This window comes from Zosterops lateralis (genome assembly GCF_965231275.1).
Source record: "Zosterops lateralis genome assembly, chromosome: Z".
NCBI classification, from domain to species: Eukaryota; Metazoa; Chordata; class Aves; order Passeriformes; family Zosteropidae; genus Zosterops; species Zosterops lateralis.
Window position 1 is genome coordinate 12,854,928 of NC_139800.1, and position 21,786 is coordinate 12,876,713.

The following is a 21,786-nucleotide window of genomic DNA, read 5'->3' on the forward strand; positions in this document are numbered from 1 at the left end:
TGGCAAACACTCTCTTGAACATCTAAGCATACACATCCCCCCACCTCCCCCCTACAACACACCCATAGTTTAGGGTGAGTCCAAAAAGTAAGAGGAAAACAAAAAAACAGCAGAAGCACCAAAAAAAGGCATTCTCTGACAGACAGAACTCCCTTTGGTTCTCTCCCAAAATATCTAATTGTTTAGCCTATGAAAAACTCAAACCTGAGAAACCTACGCAGCCTCAAGTGTGCAGAAGACAAGTTCCTGGGAAACAGATCTATGTGACCTCGAACAAATCACTGATTCTGGGCTCTCTTTATCTTTTAAGCAAGATAGCACAAAGGAAACAATCCTCTGCAATTTCTATAGTCTGAAGTCATCCATAAAAATGGATGTAACACCCTGAAAGACTTTTTTGTTACAGTTCAATTTCTTCACTGGTTAGAAGAAATTGGAGTAGAAGAGAACTGTGCCCAGTGAAACAAACTGGTTGAAAAAGCCTCTTTTCAAAACAGTATTTTTCTGTCCCATCTAATAGAATTGTCAAAAGATCTTTTTTTTTTATCAACAAGCTTACAGCACATTAAGCTTTGCAGACAACCAAGACCTTTTGCTGGATTTTTTCTACAGATGTTTTGCTTTTACTGCTTCTTTATTAGAATGGGACCCCAGACATATATACACACTAGTATAATCTGGACTTAATCTGTTCAATAAATTAGAGAATTCATATACATATTTTAACGTTCTCCGTAAGAGAGTGTGATTATAATTTCTTAAGAAGACAGGATTAGAGAGGAAATCCTCTCTGGAAAAAGCTAAAGTTGTCTAGGCTAGAAAGATGATACAACCAAAAGGACAGACCCACTACCGTTGGAACTCATCAGAAAACTTTGGCTGGGCAAAAGTCAGGGTCAGAGAGCTTACAGACCTATGTTAGTAAGGAATGCTGGTAATTTCATGCTTTATTTCAGAGAAAAAAACCCCAAAACATACATACATATGTGTGTATATACATATATATACGCACACTTGAATAAATGTGTTTTAAAATGCCACAACCAAAAGTAGCTGTTTTAAAAGTAAAATTATTATAGTAAGTATTAAAAAGTGTTAAGATTTTTTTTGTTTTGCCTTTCTACTTACAGCCAGATTTAACTTCTGTGTGAGCCAAAGGTAGTTCATTGTCCAAGTACTTCATGAAACATTTCACATAAGCTGTGCTGTAAGTGAAATTATGGATGGTTACATTAGATACAGTCTCATTCACAATATGGTAGTTTTCTGGAGCAATCAATGCATCATTCAGTTTCCAGATGATGTGGCTTGCATTTCTCTGAGGCATGTAGTTCTTCCTAAGGACACAGGATAGTTCCAGAGAGGATCCTCTTTCAATTGCAGGAGATGAAGGAAAAATTTCAGCATCGCTGATAGAGCTTTCATCTAAAAACAAAATCAAAGACACCACATAGTCATATTCCTCTTAAAATACTATTGGAAAAATGGTAAATTGTTTTGTTTTTCATACAGAATTCAAATAAAGTGCCCAGTTAGTCATTCAAATCAGACATTGCTGTTTGAAAGTGCAGTCCACATTAATTACTGTATTACATAAGAGTGGTGTTTCAACAACTTCACAGAAATAATGAGGAAGTTTCCAGTCAGATACTTTTTAATAGCTCTAAATTTACTTCTCTAAAGAAGTAAAGAAAGTCTTGTACTTTAAGCCTATTTTTATAAAGCATTCCTATATGTAAAAGATATGCATGTAATTTACATGCATTTATCATTATTACTACAATATCCAAAAATACATTAAATCAGTAAGCTAAAATTTACAACTAAGCTGCAATATAATATATTTCAGAACTCTTCAAAATTTCATTTGGTGAATGTTACCTCTTGGAAATATTTCTTATGGCAAAACAGGTATTAATAATCCAGAAACATACCTGCTACAGAGCTGCAGAGAAGGACAAACATCCAAATCAAATTACCGAACATTTCCTTCTCAGTAAGTATGGGCAGAAAATGCTGTCATAAAATAAAAAATATGTTTTTTATTTTTAAAAGTAAAGTGAATACGCTTTTTAATACTTTGTTAGCATTTGTGTAAGACTTAGTAATGTTACTCAGCTTTTCTCACTTGTATTCAAGTGATGTATTGCTTTGTCTTAAGTGTTACTTTCCTGAATAATGGAGAAATTTGACACAGTTTTACTAGGACAAGTTGCATAGATTTCCCATAACAAAGAGAAAGACAAGTGTACCTAAAACACTGCTGGGCAATCCAATCCACACAAGTGTTTTACCTTCCAAGGATCATGTAAATAACTGGTAAGAAATGTATCTCCATCCACTTGACATTCACCCTGACTAGTCTTTTGTAAGCAGATTCATCTAGTGAACTCTTTTGAAAATTAAGGCTGTTGCAGAAGGAAGGATTTGCCTATCTTGTTCATCACCACCTAATGAAGAAATTGTTCAGGAATTGGATAACAGCCCAAGTCACTTTTCACCCAAGAGGGTGAATTCATATTGGTTTTTTCTTGGTTAAGTGTCCCTGACAACAGACCTGAATTCAATCTGCAAAGACAAAGAAAGGCACCTTCTTTGCCTTTTTGAATAAAAGAAATACTGAACTACTGTGCAGCCAAAAAACCTTCAGACTCTAGGTTAAGAAGGATGAAAGCAAAGTGGTAGACCAATTTCTTCTAAGAGCACAGATTAATCTAGGGTTACATAAGAAAAACCTAGAAAAATCAAACAGACTCATTTCTTCAAGTGCTACTGTCAGCACTTACGGGATCATGGAAATGTTTGCTTGGAAGGGACCCCTACAGACCATCTGATCCAAAGTCCCTGTTTACACAGGGCCTCCTACAGCCAGCTCCTCAGGACCACGTCCAGACAGCTTTTGAAGATCTCCCTTGATGGAGAGTCCACAAAACTCTCTGGATAACCTGCTCCAGTACTCACTCACTCTCACAGTAAAAAAGTATTTCCTGACATTCAGAAGTATGTCCTGTGTGTCACTTGTGCCCATTGCCTCTGGTCCTATCATTGGAAAACTTCTGGCTCTGGCCTCTTTGTACTCTCCCCTCAGGCACTGATGGGATCTCCTCTGAGCTTTCTCTTCTCCAGGCTGAATAGTTCCAGCTCCCATATGGCAGATGCTCCAGTACATTAACTCTCATTGTGGCTATTCCCTGAACTCCCTCTAGTATGTCCATGTCTCTCTTGCTAACAGGAGTCCAGAACTGGACTAAACACTCCAAGCATGGGCTCACCCGTGCTGAACAGAGGGACAGGATCACGTCCCTTGACCTGCTGGTTGGAGTCCTAACGCAGCCCAGGAAACCTTGTCACAAGGGCAGACTGCTGGTTCATGTTCTACTGGGTGTCAGGGAGCACCAGGGCATTTTATGCAAAGCTGCCCTCCACCTGGCCAGGCCCCTGTGCTGCTGCCTGAGGTTGTACCTCCCCAGGTGAAGGATTTGGCACTTCTCCTTATTGAACTTAATTAAGTTCCTGCCAGCCCATTTCTACAGCTCACCAAGGTCGCTGTGGACAGCAGCTCCACCCTCTGGCTTATTAGTCACCCCTTCCAGTTTTGTGTCATCAGCAAACTCACCAAAGGCAGACTCTGCCAGAGCATTCTAATCCAGAATGTTAATGAAAACGTTGAACAGGACTGGATCCAGTATTGCCCACTGGGGTATACCACCAGAGACTGGTTTCCAGATGGACTTCACCACTGATCACCACCCTGTGGGTCCATTTATTAAGCCAGTTTTCAATTCACCTCACTGCTCACTCAGTCCATGCTTCATCAGCTTGTCTGTAAGAACCCCTGTCTGCAAAGTGGCCCAACTCCAGCACAAATGGCAACCCCACACTACTCCTTTGGCTAGTAAGTAGAAAAATTGCCTCTAGAAAATTAGGTGTCAGATCCCCTTCACCACATGAGGGCCTAGAGCCCAGTACTCCTACTTCCTGGACAAGTAGTTCTAGTTACTATGCTCATAAACAACAGGTGGGCATTACTACTTTGCAGGAAGTTAACGTCCTTGTTTCACATTGGGTTTTCAGATTTGTCTGGAATTTCAGCTCTCCATCAAACCTGTGTCTCAGAAGGGCTTCAGGTGGGAGGCAAGTACTATGTCCCTTAAATAGGCATACCAGTAGCTTTCAGTCCCAATAAAGTATCTCCTCCTCCCACAGGTTCAGATAATAGCAGGAAGCAGGTGTGCACCAGGTCATTTGACAGAGATCTAAGTTGAATATAGGCAGTAGGGGTTATGCCCTACGCCATGTCTCCTTCCAAAAAAACTTCTTGGATTTGCTAAAAAATTAAACTTTACAGTAATCTAAAATGAAAATAAAATAAAAAGGACATGTGGGATACAAAGAAAAATTAGGGAGGAGTTTTCCTAGTGACATACTTCTAAAATACAGGAGTAGTAAGATGTGTACCAACAAGAAACAAAGCCAGTATGAAAAGAGAATATACTATTACTATACATGTAGGGTGTATTTTCTTGTTCTCAAACAAATAAAGATGAATCACACTATTGATGGCAATAAAAAAAAGTCGTTGTTCCAAGTACTCTGTATCAGCACAACACCAGAAGCTTTTCCCATTGTCCTTGATGTCCCTGGCGAGGTTTAATTCTATCAGGACTTTTACCTTTCCTAACCTGATCCCTGGCTGCTCTTTATATTCCTCCCAGGCTACCTGTCCTTACTTCCACCCTGTATAGATCGCCTTTCTGTGTTGGAGCTCATCCAAGTAGACCTTCCAGTGTTTTTGACCAATTTCCTCTTTGTTGGAATGCATCAATCCTGAGTTTGAGTAACATGATCCTTGAATATCATCCCACTCTCTTGGGCCCCTTTTTCCTCCAGGGCTTTATCCTGTGGTATTCTACCAAGCAGACTCCTGAAGAGGCCAAAGGCTGCTCCTCTGAGCCCAGGATAAAGAGCCTCTTGTCCTTGGTGCCCTAAGGATCTTGATCAAACTCCAGCATTTCAGTCATGGCAGCCAAGATTGCCCCTGAGCTTTACCTTCCCACCAGCCCTTCCTTGCTGGTGTCAAGACAGTTCATCACAGCACTTCTTCTCATTGACTCCACTGTCACTTGGAGATGGAAGCTAACACCAATATATTCCAAAAACCTCTTGGATTGCCTATGCATAACTGTGCTATCCCTCCAACAGATACTGTGGAGGTTGAAGACCCCCACCAGCGTTTATGAACATAAGGCTGCTTGTATCTGCCTGTAGAGTCTCATCTGCTCAGCCTTCCTGGTCAGGTGGCCTGTAGCAGATATCCACTATCACATCCCCTGTCCCTGCCCTCCCTTTAACCCTGACCCATCACCTGTCTGTCAGCTCCTCACCCACTCCCAGGCAGAGCTCTGTGCTCCCCAGCTGGTCACGGACATAGAAGGTGACATTGTCTCCCCATCTCCCTGCCTGTCCTTCCTAAAGAACCTGTATCCTTCCATTCCAGCACTCCAGCCATAGGAACCATCCCACCACATCTCCACTATGCCAAAAAGATCACAGCCCCGCAGGCACATGCATGTCTCTAACTCCTCCTTTATTCCTTATAATAAGAGATAAGGTTTCTGCTGTTACCCTACACATGAGGATTTGCTGTTACTGAGGGGATATGAGACAGAAGAGGCTGCATTTCAACCAAAATAGTTCAGATGCCTCCAAGAACAAAGCAAGCAATTTTTTTTATCATATTCCTTTAACCAGCTCCAGTAATCCCATATGGAAGGAATGGAATTTTAAGGAAGGAGCTGGAACTCAAGAAGCATTGGCAAATCATGAAAACATTTTTGAATGCTTAAACTGAAAATACCACATACCATGACATATCCCACCACAGTGGAGCACAGCACTGCAAGAATAGGCATGACCAAGCTGGCCAATGACCAATGTCAAGTTAGAAGTCTTTGAAAAAATCTAGTTTAACATGCACACCAGAAAGCTTATATAGTTGAAAATTCCATCCAGTCAGTGGGTGCTCATCATCCTGCATTCATCCTGTACCTTTTCCCCCTCTTCTAGTGCTTCTCTAGTACTCAGCCACACAGTAAGTCACTTCCACTTGCCAAAATAGCAGACAACTAAGGAAAAAAGTATTTGTACTACATTAGCAAATGTAAGCAACTTGCTACGTGATCAGACAGGCATCTGAGTTGGTGAAATAGAGGAAAGAACTGAGGAGAGTGACCTCCATGACTTTTCCCAGATGTGAGCTGTTAATTTGGTTCAGTTCTCCTGTTTCCACTTTCTTCAGTGTCAATTAGCAGCTATTTATTTGGCCTGGCTACTGCTAGTTACTACCTGCCAGAAACCAATGTAATGACTCAGCAGGTCACCATGCTGCTCAAATCTTATGTGCTTGTCAGAAACTGATACATGATACATGACAAAATAGTTCTTTGCCTGTTTACTGAAAAAGTTGTATATGTAAAAGTGATAAAAGGATGTGTCAGAGTGAAAATTACACCATATGTGCCTGAGTGCTTCACTTAAAGATGCCTATAAAAGCTAAATTCTGATGGCTTAACAAATATGAACAGAACTGTCTTCTTCAAATAATTTAAAAATTGATTCATCAAAGCCAGACTTTTCTCCATATTGTTTTAAAGACCACTTCTTAATTGCCCTTCTTTCCCATTTCAGGACACAAAACTCTTTTCCATTCAGATCCATTTCTAAGATTGTTTTTAACTACACGAACTACATGCCTGTGTATACAGTGTAGATGTTACACCAAGAATAAAGAACATGCCACACCTGTAAATGTAAAGGTGGTGTGTCACAGAGTATCACAGAATCTCAGAATGCTAAGGGCTGGAATGGATCTTCAAGACCATCTAATCCTAACCCTTCCTTCCATGTTCAGGGACACCTCCCAGGTTGCTCAAGGCCTTATCCAACCTGGCCTCAAACATTTTGAGGGATGGGGCATCCACAACCTCCCTGAGCAACTTGTTCCAGGATCTCACTGTCCTCACAGTAAATATTTTTTTCCTAATATCTAACCTAAATTTCCCTTCTTTCCATGTGTAACCATTCCTCCTTGTCCTGTCACTCCAGTTCCTGTCAGAGAATCCCTCTCCACCTTCCCTAAAGGCCCCTTCAGACACTGGAAGGTGTCTGTGAGATCCCCACACACCCTTCCCTTCTCCAGGCTGCACAGCCCCAGCTTGCTCAGCCTGTCCTCACAGGGCTCATGCTCAGGACTTCTCAGCAACCTCCTGTTCCTCCCCTGCACTTGTCTAACAACTCCTTGTCACCATGCTGGGGACCCCAGAGCTGGATGCAGTGCTCCAGCTGGGGCCTCAGCAGAGCAGAGCAGAGGGGTAGACCCCCTCTCTCAGTCTGCTGGCCAGTGCTCCTTTGGATGCAGCCCAGGATTTCCTTGGCTTTCTGGGCTGGGAGCACTCACTGCTGGCTCATGGTGAGTTTCTCACCAGCCACCACCCCCAAGCCCTTCCCCACAGGGCTGCTCTCAATCACTTCTCTGCCCAGCCTGTGGCTGTGTCTGGGATTGCCCCAGTGCAGATGTAGGACCTTGTACTTGGCCTTGCTGAACTCCCTGAGGTTTGCATGGTCCCATCCTCCAGCCTGTCCAGGTCCCTGTGGGTGCAATCCCTTCCCTCCCCTGAGTCGAGTGCCCCACACAGCTCAGTGTCAGCAGCAAACTTGCTGGGGGTGCCCTGATCCCACTGTCCATGTCACTGACAGAGGTGTGGAACAGTATTGGCCCCAGGACTGACCCCTGAGGGACACCACTGGTCACTGCTCTCCATGTGGACAATGAGCTGTTGACCACAACTCTTTGTGTGTGACATTCAGCCAGTTCTTTATCCACGAATGGTCCATCCATCAAATCCACATCTCTCCAATACAGAGACAGGGATGGCAAGTGGGACAGTGTCAAATTCTTTGCTTAAGTCCAGGTAGAAAATGAGACTACCCTTGCTCTGCCTTTGTCCACCAAAGCTGTAGCCCCATCAGAGAAGACCATCAAATCTGCCAGGCATGGTCTGCCCTCAGTAAAGCCATGTTGGTCACCACCAATCACCTCTTTGTTTTCCATGTGCCTCAGCACAGTTTCCAGAAGAATCTGCTCCATAATCTTTCCTGGTACAGAGGAGAGACTGACTGGTCTGTAGTTCCATGGGGCTTCTGCATTCCTCTTTTTAAAAATGGGAGTTACAGTTCTCATTTTTCAGTCATGAGAGACTTCATTTGATGGCCACAGTTTTTCAAAAATTATGTATAGTGGCTTAGCAGCTTCTTCTGCTACTTCCCTCAGGACCCACAGAAAAATCTTACAGGAGTCCATGGATTTGTGCACTTCAGGGTCCTTAGATAGTTTCAGACTTGATCCTACAGTGGGTTTTGGGCCTTCATTCTCCCAGTCCCTGCATTTACCTTTCTCAACTTGATTGACATGGCTGCAACACTTGGTGTTGAAGACTGAGGCACAGAGGTTGTTGAGAACCTCAGCCTTCTCTTTGCCCAGGGTATCCATGTCTCCCATTTACTTCTGAAGAGGGCCCACATTATCCCCAACCTTCCTCCTCCTTGCAACGTGTCTATGGACACAAGGTGCCCAGCACAGGGGGACAATCCCTGCCCTGCTCCTGCTGCCCACACCATTGCTGATCCAGGCCAGGATGCCCTTGGCCTTCTTGGCCCCCTGGGCACACCCTGCCTCATGTTCAGTCACTGTCACCAGCAGCCCCAGGTCCTTTCCAGCCACTCTGTCCCAGCCTGTGGCCCTGCCTGGGGCTGTTGTGACCCAAGGGCAGGACCTGGCACTTGGCCTTGTTGAACCTCCCACCACTGGCCTCAGCCCATGATCCAGCCTGTCCAGATCCCTCTGCAGAGCCTTCCTGCCCTCCAGCAGATCAACTCCTGCCCAGCTTGATTTCATCTATAAACTGACTGAGGCTGCCCTTGATCCTCTTGTGACAATCAACAATAAAGATACTGAACAGGATGTGGCCCCACAGTGAGCCCCCAGGAACCTCATCAGGAACCAGCTGCCAACTGGATGTGGCACCACTCTTTGTTCTAGTGTGACACTCTTCTAACAACTATGAAGGAACAAAGCTGAATAGACACTCCTTTTATTTAGTCTTTACTATCCATTGCTACAGCTCTGCCATGATGGCTGCCATATGGAGAGACAGACCTTGTCCTGTCCACAGCCAGCAAATGCTCAAAGCCAGGAGCCTAAGCCTCTGCCCTAGCCCATTGGGCCATCCAACCACCATGTTCTGCAAAATGCTCCTGGAAAAGCAATAACTGTCAGTTTTCATAACTCCAAGACTGAAATCCATCAGTACTTACAGAAACCCTAGAGGGGAAGTGGACACTTCAGGAAAATTATTCAAATATGAACTTCAGCATCCTTTTTGGTAACAAGGTGAATAAGATCCACAATCAGTCAGGATTTCACCAAAGGTGAATACCAGTGAGCATCCAAAGAGGAAAATGGACAGTTTTCTACACTGGTCAGAGAAGACAATGACACAAACATAATGGAAGAAGCAATAAATTTGAGGGACAGTTAATGGGTTTTTTCAAGTCTTTAACCCCCATGACTTATGCACTGACAAGCCCATCCATGGGAGAAATGACAGACACTGTGATGAAAGATCCTGGACACACTGACTTCACAATCCACAGTCTTTAACTGAGCTAAAAATAGTCAGTTGAACATCAGAGCAGGATGAATAAGATTTAAAATATTTGCCTTTAAATAGAACTTGATTGAAACAGGTGTTAGATGCACTTTCTTCTGTAAAATAAACCTATATGTATTTTAAATTATGATGGCCTACCAGAAAACTTAATCATGGCATAATCTACTAACATCACTTAATAAATTCAAACAATGCATATCTACTCAGAAAACTACTAAGCTTACAGACATATCTGAAGGAGCCACATGGTGAGGCCCTCAAAATGCTGTATCAACTGTTGACCACAAAAAATTGTTCTAAAAACACCGTAACGTCTAAAAATAAAAAAAATCATCATCATGTAAAACAACTTGTTAATTTAAAAACTTCAAACCAACTGGAAACTGAAAAAGCAGGAAAGCCATTTTTCCTCTTTTGGTCTCTAAATAGCAAATGTAGGCACAAAAGGATAAGGTACTTTTGTTCTAAAATTCTGAAAGACACAGTGACCAGGAAAAGTCAGTTCTGCTAATAACTGCTGATAACAGTTATTTTGGTCAGTATACCCTGGAGTTAAAGATGCAAAACATGTTCTGAGAAACCCTTTATCTTCTTATAAACAGCACACTGAATATTCATACATTGCAATATAAAATGCTGCTACATTGGAATTTAAATCATATTTTTAACTACATGAGCTTGATACTAATAGGAAAAAATAGAATATAACTCATTATTCTCTGAACAAGGATAACAAATAAGCATCTATATAAATCTTAAAGTATAAAATGCTCAGATAGATAAAAAGGCTGCAAAACAGGTATTCTACTAAGTAATGTATTGTACTTCATAAAAGAAACAGAATTTTAATGGAAAAAGCTTAAAGTTACAATCACAACACAAGATTTATTGTCTTTATCTTTATATATGGGCCACTAAGTAAGACATTATTAGACAATGGTTGCCCTCATGGCCCTTGGGTTGATGGAGAAAAAGTTTCTGGTGTGGCAAGCAATTAAGTGAGCAAAATGGATGGGCAGGGTCGGAGGATCCATGCACTGAACTCTAAAGAAACACAGAGCTCTCACTGAAAAGAGGGTAGCCATATCAGAACCCTTTACATTTGTCAGATTTAGGTGGCTTCAATCTGTATTGTACAGAATACATACCTGTCAAAAAATCAGAAAGAAGATTCTCTCTACTACTTCAGAGCATTTGTCAACCTTCTCCAGTCTTGCCTTTCAAACTAAGAGCCGAACTAGGTGTAAAACACACATCTACTTAAATAATGTCAACAAAACATGTTTTGGAAGAAAGCAAATATGTTTCTGGACTGTTATGGAACCAGCTACAGCCCCAAAATGCAGAATACAGTTATAATCCCTGCAGTACTCAGTGCTTCAAGAAGAAGATGACAAAACACAGTGTAGGTAATACCATGCTCCACAGACATGAGAAGGCAAGAGAACAAAATACGGACAAAACTTCACTTTCATACTTCCTTCACACTCAAAAAAAATTACCATGACCCTGAAACATTCCTGAACATGTCTGAAAAAGATATTTAATCATGTATTTTAGAAAACATTATAAACTCAGACTAATTGCATACCATAACCCTGCTGCTTCAGATCAGCTCATAAATGTTATATATATCTCCTGTTTTTCTTTACTATCTATGCTGTAAACTTTACTAACAATACTTTTGTATCTTAAAACTGCAAGGAAAAACATGGCATGGTAGTGAGAAATCAGGCTCCAAACACTGCTAAATACATCTATGTTTTGACATCTCTTAGTATGGCATTTTTTAATTGAAAATGCCCCCTACAAGCACCAAACCATGCAAAAATTCCCCACGTTTAAATGATTATTATAGAAAAATCAAGATCTTTAATCTTCAATACTGCAACCTCTACGATATAAGCCCAAAGCTTCTTTCTCCCTTTTTATCCCTTTTGAGACTTGTTTTGTTATGGATAAGCCATTGACAGAAAAATCTGAACTGACCACTCCATTCTTTCACCCAATACATAAAGTTTCCTTCAAGCGCGAAAACATTCTCTTGCCCAATCAGTTTCCTAATTCAGAGATAGAGTCTAGAAGTTTCAACTATTTAGACAATCATAGAATCGTTTTGGTTCAAAAAGACCAAGTGCAACCATTAACCAGCACTGCCAAGTTCATCGCTGACAGTTCCCAAGTGCCACACCTACATGCCCTTTTCAATATCCCAGGGACAATGACTCCACCACCCTCCCCGGCAACCTGCTCCAGTGCTTGACAACTTTTTCTGACGAGAAAGTTTTCCTAGTATCCCATCTAAACCTTTTCTGGTGCAACTTGCAGCAATTTCCTTGTCCACTGCTTTTAACTTGGGAGAAGAGACTGATCCTCATCTCACCACCTCCCTTCAGGCAGTTACAGGGAGTGATGAGGTCTCCCCTGAGCCTCCTTTTCTCCAGGATAAACACCCCCAGCTCCCTCAGCTGCTTCTCACACGACCCTCCACTCCCAAAAGACAAGTCATGCCGCCAATTACAGGTGAGAAGGCAAGTGACACTTCCCCAGTTTAAGCCTGAGTGCATGAAGATGATACCATAATGGATATGTACACAAACACATTACAAAAATAATATTCCCCCAGAAGGCAGAAATTGCAAACATTGAGGAAACCTGGGGCCAATGCATTTAAATCTGATACATCACTTGGAGAAAATCTCAGTGAATAGAAATTAAGCAGACAGGAGTTAAGTAAGAGCTTTTCCTTCCTTTGACGATTGCACAAATTGCAAACGTTTTGAGAACTGACTCTCGACCATTATCTCACAAGGAAAACCACTGCCAAGCATCTGTATCGCATTCTTTACAAAATGAGACGAATGCAACGAGCCAAACAGAAAGTTTCAATTCTTACTATCTCATGGACTTGAAAGAAAGAAACCAAAAGGATCTTTTTGGCTGAAGAGACACAGGAGCACGTCCTGCCCCGAGTCTGGGACGAGCCTGGAGAGATGCGAATGCGAGCAAGCCTCACTGCTAGAGATCCACGCGAGTAACACCCGCCAGTTTCACACTCTCCCACACTTCACACAAATGAAAACGAGCAGAAAAACCTCTGCTGAAAGCATCTTTTTCACTTACCTCAACTACAGAACAGGCGTTCGGCTTAACAGGGTCTGCCTCCCGCCAGCGCCAAGGGGCGGACAAAATAAGAAGTCGCTGAGCGCAAGTAACGCTTTTTCCCGTAATTCCGAAAGGCAGAATCCCCCACCCCCGCCGCTGGGACTGGCGGTGCGGGACCAGAGCGCCCCACTGCCCCGCACGGCGCCGGGCGGATGCTCTGCCCTCCCTGCCCTGCCCTGCCCGGAGCCCCGGCCGGCGCCCGCCCCCGCCCACCGCACCGCACTCCCGGGACGGGACGGGACGGGACGGGACGGGACGGGACGGGGCGGAGCGGGGACACGGCCCCTCCAGCCCCTCCAGCCCCCCCGGCCCCTCCAGCCCCCCCGGCTCCTCCAGCCCCGCCGGCCCCTCCAGCCCCCCCGGCCCCTCCAGCCCCCCCGCCCTTCCCAACGGAGATAATCAGCCGGGAGCGCACCCAGTGACATTTCGGTGCAGAAGAATCAAGGCAAGAGTGTCCTGAAATCGCATAAACACGCGCAGCTGTGCTGGGGAACAGCCACCGCCGAGGAGCACTCAGGCGTAAGCACCTCATGCATCATTTAGGGCACAGGCAGGGGATAAAGCGAGTGGTGATCCCTTTGAAAACTGACAACTGTATTCCAGTTAATGGCTTGGAGGAAGGCTGCAGCCATCAGCAACATAAAAGGGAATAACGGGACTGAAAATCAGAAGGAACTTTGCAATTAAGATGCCGTAAAGTTAGTAAATGGCAATCTAAAGTCCCTAGTTAATGTGCCTCCTATTACACACTGACAGTCCTTGCTAAGCACACACTCTCCAAGAAGAGGTATTGGATTTTAATAATGTAATCAGTACATCAAGAGATTTTGGCCACAATTCAGGAAGAGATCCAGCACAGACAACAAACTCTTTATCCTGCACTAGTGTCACACACAACAGAAGCTTCAACTTCCATGACTTGTGCGGCTCAGGTTTTTTTCAGGCTATTTTAACATACAGGCTCAACACCCACTCGAACTTCCAGATCACTCATTAGCCTTCACCCTCTGTAGCTAATCATCAGATTCAGCCAGGTAGCCCATTTGCTTCTCTTTTTATGTTTGAATGATCTTCCCATCATCCATAACCTCAGTGTGAGCCTGCACTGTAAAGTGCTTTAATGTCTTTAAATCCCCATTGCTATTTAAATAGCATGCATAGTGATATTTTGAAAACTTGCATTTGTTTTACTATGAGGTAACAGGTGAAACAGAAATGTGGTTTAAAACAAGCATATATAAACTGCAACCTAAGTACTCTTTGGTATACTGGATTTTTTTTTTTTTTTTTTCTTTACTGAGAATACAAGAAAGGGCAGGACCAGACCCTTAATTATGTTTAGTTATTGAACCTCTATTCTAGACTTGGTCTGATTAGTTGCCTGTTCTCACAGGCAACTGATTAATACATTGATTTTATTGACACACTGAAAGTTGGCTGCTCAATCTTCCAAAATCATGAAAAGCTGAACCAGACTTAACAGACTAGTTAAACGTTTGTCTGATTTTTAAAAACCTTGAGTCAACTCTCTGCCTGCCTTAGAGCTATGTACATGCTTACTTTAAGGCTTCCACAATCTTAAATGTTTGGCTGTGGACTGTACAGTAGCACTTAGGAGATTCCAGGATGGAAATGGCACTTAATGATAGCATCAGTAACTGTTTCAGCCACTACCATTTGTAGCAAGTTAATAGTACAAAGAAAAACATCTTACAAAAGTAATGTTATTTACCAAAAGTGATTTGGCACAGAAGACGGGAAACCTTCAGAGTACAATAGAAATGCTGCCAAAAAACGTGTTCCATATCTACACTTACAGAAATTTTTATCCACTTCTCACATGAATGCTCTAGAAGAACTTAGTCTTTCAGTCCTGAGGGTAGGAGCAAGTGAAGCTATGGTTCCTGCAACACAAGGAATGAAGTGCCTTCACAGAAAGACTCAACTGTTTCCACTGCTGATGCCCCTACTAGTATTTGTTTGGGTTGGTGGTTCAGGAGTAAATGCTCCAGACATTGGTTGATCCCAGATGGCACCACTTCTTAAAGAGAAATATTTCCCCATCTCATTTGGCAGGGAGAGACAGGAGACTGCAAAACTACTGCTAAAAATCTGACCCTTATTGCAAATAGACTTGTTACCCATAGTAGTTCAGTTCTGAAAAACATTTATCTTCCGTATTATGTATGACCACACCCTATAAAGTTACTGACCACTGTATAATTACAGTGAGCCTGTATTAATTAACACTGGCACAGAATAGAGCATTTTGTAATTCAGTGAAAAAATTAGGTGCATTTTCATTGACCAGTCCTCAAATGGACCTTGCAGCATTTAATTGTGCAGTCTTAGAAAAAGCAGGTTTGATGGAAAACATTTACTGAATTTTCTCAGGAACTTGCAGGGTTGGTTTTAACCAAGAAATCCATTAGGCTGATTTCTACCTATGCCAATGACTTGAACCACTTAATTCCTCTAAATGTAAAGAGGAGGGCATGACAACTGACTTTCATTGACTTATGGCATTGCAAAACACAAATAAAAACTGTGAGTGTCCTTCTTTTCTCTAGTGATTTCACTCATGGGGAAGAAAAATTACAGTGAAACCAGTCTGATTTTGATATCAATTTCCAAATACCCATAACTCCATTTTTCAGTGAGTAGCTTGTCATTAGAAATCTACTACCATTAACCTCCATGCAAGGCTGCATTTAACAAGTAAAAAAAATAACTATGACATTCTTAAATTTCACTTTAGTGTAACATAAAAATTCAACAACAGCAGTAGCCTCAAAACCATGCTCTTAAATTTCTGGTTTATGATGAAAGCCTTAGTTTAAATGCAATGCATTTTCCAAGCTTATGTAACATATTACTCAATAAGCACCAATAATGGGTGTGACAACAGTGTAAGGGGAACAAAGCACCTAAGATTTATAAATGCTCACTGGTCAAAAGGAATGACTAGTCAAATGGTTCAAAATCAATCAGAAAATTTTAATAATAAATTACACATTTGGCATGGAAATTTGTGTTAGTCCCTGACCTACTATATAAGCACACAGCAGTGCGTTTCTGATAAAGGCGTAGAGAGAGAGAGAGAGAGAGAGAAAAAGGGACACCACAATCCATTGTGTGCTTAAAGTCGGTGCCCTTACACTGGGCACATATAAAAATATGTCAACTTACAGTCAGAGGCAGACTCTACAAACTGTTCAAACCTAACAAAAGGCATAAGAAATGTACCAATTACTATGTTGTGCAGTGTGCAGCTACCAACGTTTAATACACACAGCTTTTAATGCCTAAGTGCAATTATTTGTGTATCTTCTTCATCCACACCCTAGAGAAGATTTATTCCTCAAGAAAATAATCAGGTGTTTTGCTAAGAAGTCCACAAAGCTGTTATCAATTTCAGAATAGAGAACTATGCACTATTTCCTTCCTGTCACATCTTTCTTCACAGCATTGCGACATCACAGCAGCTGTAATTGCAATCTGTAAAATGCTGGCAAAGAAGGGATGCTTTATTCCCAGAGTAATGCCTTTAGTGATTTATTACAGATTTTTTTTACATGTTTTCATCTGATGGTAATTTAAGATTCCCAAGCCTTTTACTACAGTACAGTTGCAAAAGCAGCGAAACAGATTTAAATGCAGTTGTACAAACAGGCTACAGGAATTACTGAAAATCCCAAGACATTTTAATAAGCAGGATTACAAAGTGCCATTTCTTGTAATTTTCCACTCCAAGACCACTGTAAGCAGACTCTTCATGACAACTTAATCAGCATGAGTCACTGTTAGCAGAGACTCACTATGAAGGGAGAGCTGCACCACCTGCAATGAAGCAAGTTTCTCACATATACTTTAACAAAGAAAGAGGTTATGGAGACAAGAACAGCTTATCATACTATAAGATACTATAAGATATTCTTCTCTTACACTGACCACTGCCTACTAAATCATATCATAAAAGGCCACGTTGACTCATTTTTTGAACAATGCCAAGGATTGCAACTTCACCACCAACCTGGGGAGCCAAATTCAATGCTTAATGACTCGATTAGTTAGTTTTTCCTAGTATCCAATATAAACATCCCCTGATGAAACTTAAGGCCATTTCTACTTGTCATAGAAGCATAGAATCATTAACACCGGAAAAGACCTCCAACACTGAGTCCTTGTTGAAGCTCACCCCACTGGCCTCAGCCCATGATCCAGCCTGTCCAGATCCCTCTGCAGAGCCTTCCTGCCCTCCAGCAGATCAGCACTGCCACCCAGCTTGGTTTCATCTGTAAACTGACTAAGGGTGCACTCAACCCCCTCATCCAGATCATTAATAAAGACATTAAACAAAAGTGCTCCCAGTATTGAGCCCAGGGGAGCCCCACCCACAACCAGCCACCAGCTAGATATTTACTCCACTCACCACTCTCAAGGCTTAGGCATCTTGAAAGTTTTTATCCAGTGAACAGTGCACCTGTCCAAGCCATGGTCTCCCAGATTTTCCATGAGAGTAGTGCGGGAAACTGTGTCAAAAGCTTTATTACAGGTAGATGACACTAAGTACTCTGTGAAACTTTTCAGAGTGGAAAACAGTGAGAGGTAAAACACTTCACTAATGAATCTCTAACCTGCAAATCTGAGGTAAATCTTGGTGACTGAACAATACAATATGAAAGTACAACTGCTTTTCATAAAATGAAATATTCACATCTTGGAGAGGTGTTACAGTACAAAGCATGACCAATGTGAATTTGAGACATTGCGGGTACTCGCTAGGGCACCACATTTCTGGAATAGTAAAAACAGTTTAGGAAATGTTTTGGACACATTACTTCTAAGTAATTAGCAAGTTTCTAAGTCTCTAAAATTCCTATAAAGAATTAATAGAATGATTTGACCTCCTCTCTTTCCTGTCTGGCTACCTACAATTGCACCTTCCAAGGAGCCAGGCCACCAAGTCTTCACTTGGTGAGGCCGGGCTCTTTTGATGCTGTGGTCTGAGGTCAGGTTTTTCCTTATAACTTGTCAGCTATCTCATGAACCATTTAGTCAAGACAAACATGCTACCAGTTATCTACACCTTCTAATAAACCACTGTTTTGTATTCCTAAATTGTATATATTGCAGTCTACATGCACAAAATTTCCCAAAGTCATTCAGAGAGGGTGGATTACATATTCACCACTATAGACAGTAAATGTGAATTAAGTAAATTAACTTCTAGAAGTGATCTGGAAATGAAATTATCAACTAGTACAAAAAACTTTATACTGCAAGATCAGAAATTCATTTGTTCTGGAGAAGAATGTTCCTTTGCTTAGTACATTTGTGTATGCTGCATATGACCTTATAATTACAGAATCTCTTAAGGAAAAACAGGTCATCAATATAATTTAATTTGAATGGCATATTTGGGCAAAAAAAGCCCAAAAATATTGCTACAGGAATAGCTTCACAGTTTCAAGTGATACATGGTAATGATCCTAAAGGAAGATACCCAGAATTTTTAAGCAGAGGGAGTGGAGGGGCAGAGTTGATGAAGACAAAGAATTCTTGAGAAACCATCTGCCTCTTTTCATCTCCCTGCTACTAGCAGTAGAGGCACTAAGAGGCCAAAGTTGAGTCAGCTGCTTTCAGCAGAAACTTCATCTTTCCAGGACACAAAGTCTTTGTCAACAACCATCCCATCTCCTATGACTGCGTATTTCATTTTGAAGAGTGGAGGATGAGCAAAGCACAGCATTCTTTAAAGGTGGGAGATATTTAAGGATTGGGTATTGAAAACTATTTTAGCTGACTTGGTTAAAGAAGGAGGGTAAATAAATAGGGCAAGGAAATCCTGCTTGATAGTATTGCACTGCAGGAAGAATGACAAGTTCATAAAACACTGAAATTAGCTGACTACAGCCACTGTCCATAGTTTTCTAAGACAGTATCAGCAGGCAACTTCTACATTTACAGTGAGAAAATAAAATATTATTCTTACTTATATATGGACATCAGGTTCTGAAATGTAAGTCCGATTTATTTAGAAGCATAAAGAGGAAGATGTATTTTCAGCAGTCTGCCTCCTAAATAATTTGTCAACTTTGAACATAGAGATGACTCCCCAGTCTTGAATACAAAGTAGTTCCTCTAAGTGTCCTTTCGCAACAGGTTCTTTTTTCTGCTTAATAAGAAGAAATAAAAGCCAAACTCATTACCTTTAGAAGTGCCAAAGACTGTACCATAGTTCCTTTGAAGGAAATAAACAGCATAAAATAAAAAACATTTAACGTTTGTATTTCAAGCACTACTGAACTATTGTCCAGAATTAGTTCTACAGAGTTCAACATTTTCCTTAAGCTATCTAGAAGAAATACAAGTATCAGATAAATCTGAAGAGAACATGATAAGATGTAAGATTCTCACATCCTTGATCCGAACTTCGGAGTCAAAGGGTTTCATCTACTGTTGCTTATTAGTTAATGGAGTTAAGACAATTATACCATAAAATCCTCAGATAACTCAGGGTAAGAAATGTTACTGCCAAAGACTGACACTAACCACACACAATAGAAGTCACACAAAAAAAGTAAGATTTGCAATGGCACAGTAGTATTTTTACCTTTCACAATTTCTGAAGTACAGGACAATGTACAGACATTCAGATTTACCAAGACCCATCCATTTATGGTGTCACTGAAGAGGTTGTGACAGATGTCAAATATCCTCCTCTTGAGTCACCAGGGAATTCCTGGAACTGCTGGATAGCATACTCAAATTATTAAACTTGGCTAACAGGAAAAAACCCTCATTATTACCTAATATTGAATGAAGCCTTACACTTGATTTAAATCAAAGAGGAATACAGATTTTGTATAAAGCCAGCTGACACACTGAAAATATTCAGCAAGCTTGCTTTTTGTTCCCAGCCTTTTAAGTGTCCATTCTTTGGTATTTTTAAAGCCAATTCGTAGGTGAAAGCAAATTTCTATAAGCATTACCAACAATGAAAGAGATGTTTTCAGAATAGATTGTTTATTATGTCTTCAGCAGAATATAGTCTGCTTTCCTATCTGTCATAACACTCTGGAGGATTTTAATCAACCTGGTATTAGTTTTGCAGACATTCTATTTTCTTTCTATTTTTCAGAACTCTCATTTACAGTCCTTCAATTCTTATGGCCGTAATATTTGTGGTAAGATGCAGCCCTTAATCAGCTAAGTTAAGCATACTGTGAAAACATTGCTTTATTCAGCTGCTACCTGAAGACTCCTTAGAACTCATCCATAGCACATGAACAGCTACGATGAAAGGCTGTAAATTACTAATTGTTGTGGTTTGACACGGGCCAAACATCAGGCACTCAAGGAAGTTGCTCACTCACCCCCCTCTGCCAGGGCTGGGCAGATGAGAGGGAAAAATTAATGAAGGCTTCATGAGTTAAGGACCAGGCAGAACAGGCTTGGCTAATAGACATAAAGTGAACTTATGACTAACAAAATCAGAGGTGGATAGTGAGAAGTAAACCCTTAAAAACACCTTTTCTTCTCCCAGCCCCTCCCTCCCCACTAACAGTGCAGGGGACAGGGCATGGGGGTTTTGGTCAGTTTATCATCCAAAGATTTTCTTCTGCTTATGTGCAATAAGAGTCCTTACCCTACTACAGCCATGGGAGACAGTTCTCCAGTTCTCCGGTGTGGGTCCACTCTCACAAGAGCAGCCCTCCCAAAACTTCTGCCTCGAAGTCCCTCCCACAGGCAGTCAGTCCTCCCACAACTGCTTTGGCATGGCTCACTCTTCCACGGGGGGCAGTCCTCCAGGGACAGGCTGCTCCAGCCTGGAAGCAAGGCCCCTCTCTCCACAGGGTCTCCCACGGGATCACAGCCTCCTCCAGGCATCCACCAGCTCCAGCATGGTCACCTCCCCCAGGGGCTGTGAGTGCATCTCTGCATCCCCCAGGGATCCCCAAAGGCTCTGGGTGGATCTCTGCATCCCTCACGGATCCCCACAGGCTGCAGGGGCACACATGGTCCTCACCAGGGCCTGCAGAGGAATCTTGGTGCATGGAGCACCTCCTGCTCTCCTTCTCCACTGACCTCGACGTCTCCATGTTGTTTCCCTCACATTCTCACCTCCCCCTCTTCTCTGACTATTAAAAAAACATGTTCAGTCACTTCATTTTGATTTTCTTCTTAATTCTGTTGTCACAGAGGCATTACCATCACCTCTACTTGACCCAGCCTTGGCCAGCAGCATGTCCATCCTCAGAGCCATCAGGGATTTGCTCTGATGAACATGGTGGACACTTCCACCTCTGTGGCTCCCTCGCTACCAAAAGCCAGGCCATGCAAAACCATCACACTAATTTATGTTTTCCTTTAGTGACAAGAATTAGACATAACTTGTGCTCAAACCAGCATTAAAAGAAAACACGTTGTCAGTGTTTTTATACATTCCACAAAAATTGAATTTAGCTTGAAAAAAATCCACAGTCATTGTTCAATGAAAGGTTTGATGTCATTTTGTAATACTAGTCAGTCAAGAACCCTCAACATAATCTTGAACTAAGTTCCAGTACAAATAGCATCTTCACATAAACCTCAGGTTAATTAAAATCGGTTCAGCAAAACCTTCTAAGAACATTTATCCTGACTTGCCACCAGGGCAACAGGATTATCTTGAATTAGTAATGTATTGATGTGGAATTTCTCAGTTTTTCAACATTCTCCATATAAGATTACTTGTGTGCAAAAATAAAATAAACAGGCAGCTGACAGGGCACTTCATTCCCCACCCCAACTTCCTTTGTCAGCATTTTCCTCCAGCTGAAAATCACACTGAAGTATTTTCCTGCAGATTAAATATTTATTTAAAGAATCACAAAGCTTAAACCAAAAT

At 41.8% G+C, this 21,786-nt stretch overlaps 1 protein-coding gene across 2 annotated transcripts in view; it reads right to left on the reverse strand.

Annotated features, from left to right (window-relative positions):
* The window catches only part of IL31RA (interleukin 31 receptor A), a 35,145-nt gene extending 22,196 nt beyond the window's left edge, over positions 1 to 12,949 (reverse strand). The window contains exons 1-3 of one of the 2 annotated variants that reach the window (XM_083883805.1): positions 12,852 to 12,949; positions 1,935 to 2,016; positions 1,129 to 1,425 (exon numbers count right to left, since the gene is read on the reverse strand). In XM_083883805.1, the coding sequence (XP_083739931.1) occupies positions 1,129 to 1,425; positions 1,935 to 1,986 (349 nt within the window). In that variant the 5' untranslated portion in view covers positions 1,987 to 2,016; positions 12,852 to 12,949. The remainder of the gene's footprint in view (positions 1 to 1,128; positions 1,426 to 1,934; positions 2,017 to 12,851) is intronic. The other variant, XM_083883806.1, reaches the window with a different exon arrangement.
* Positions 12,950 to 21,786: the final 8,837 nt, after the last annotated feature.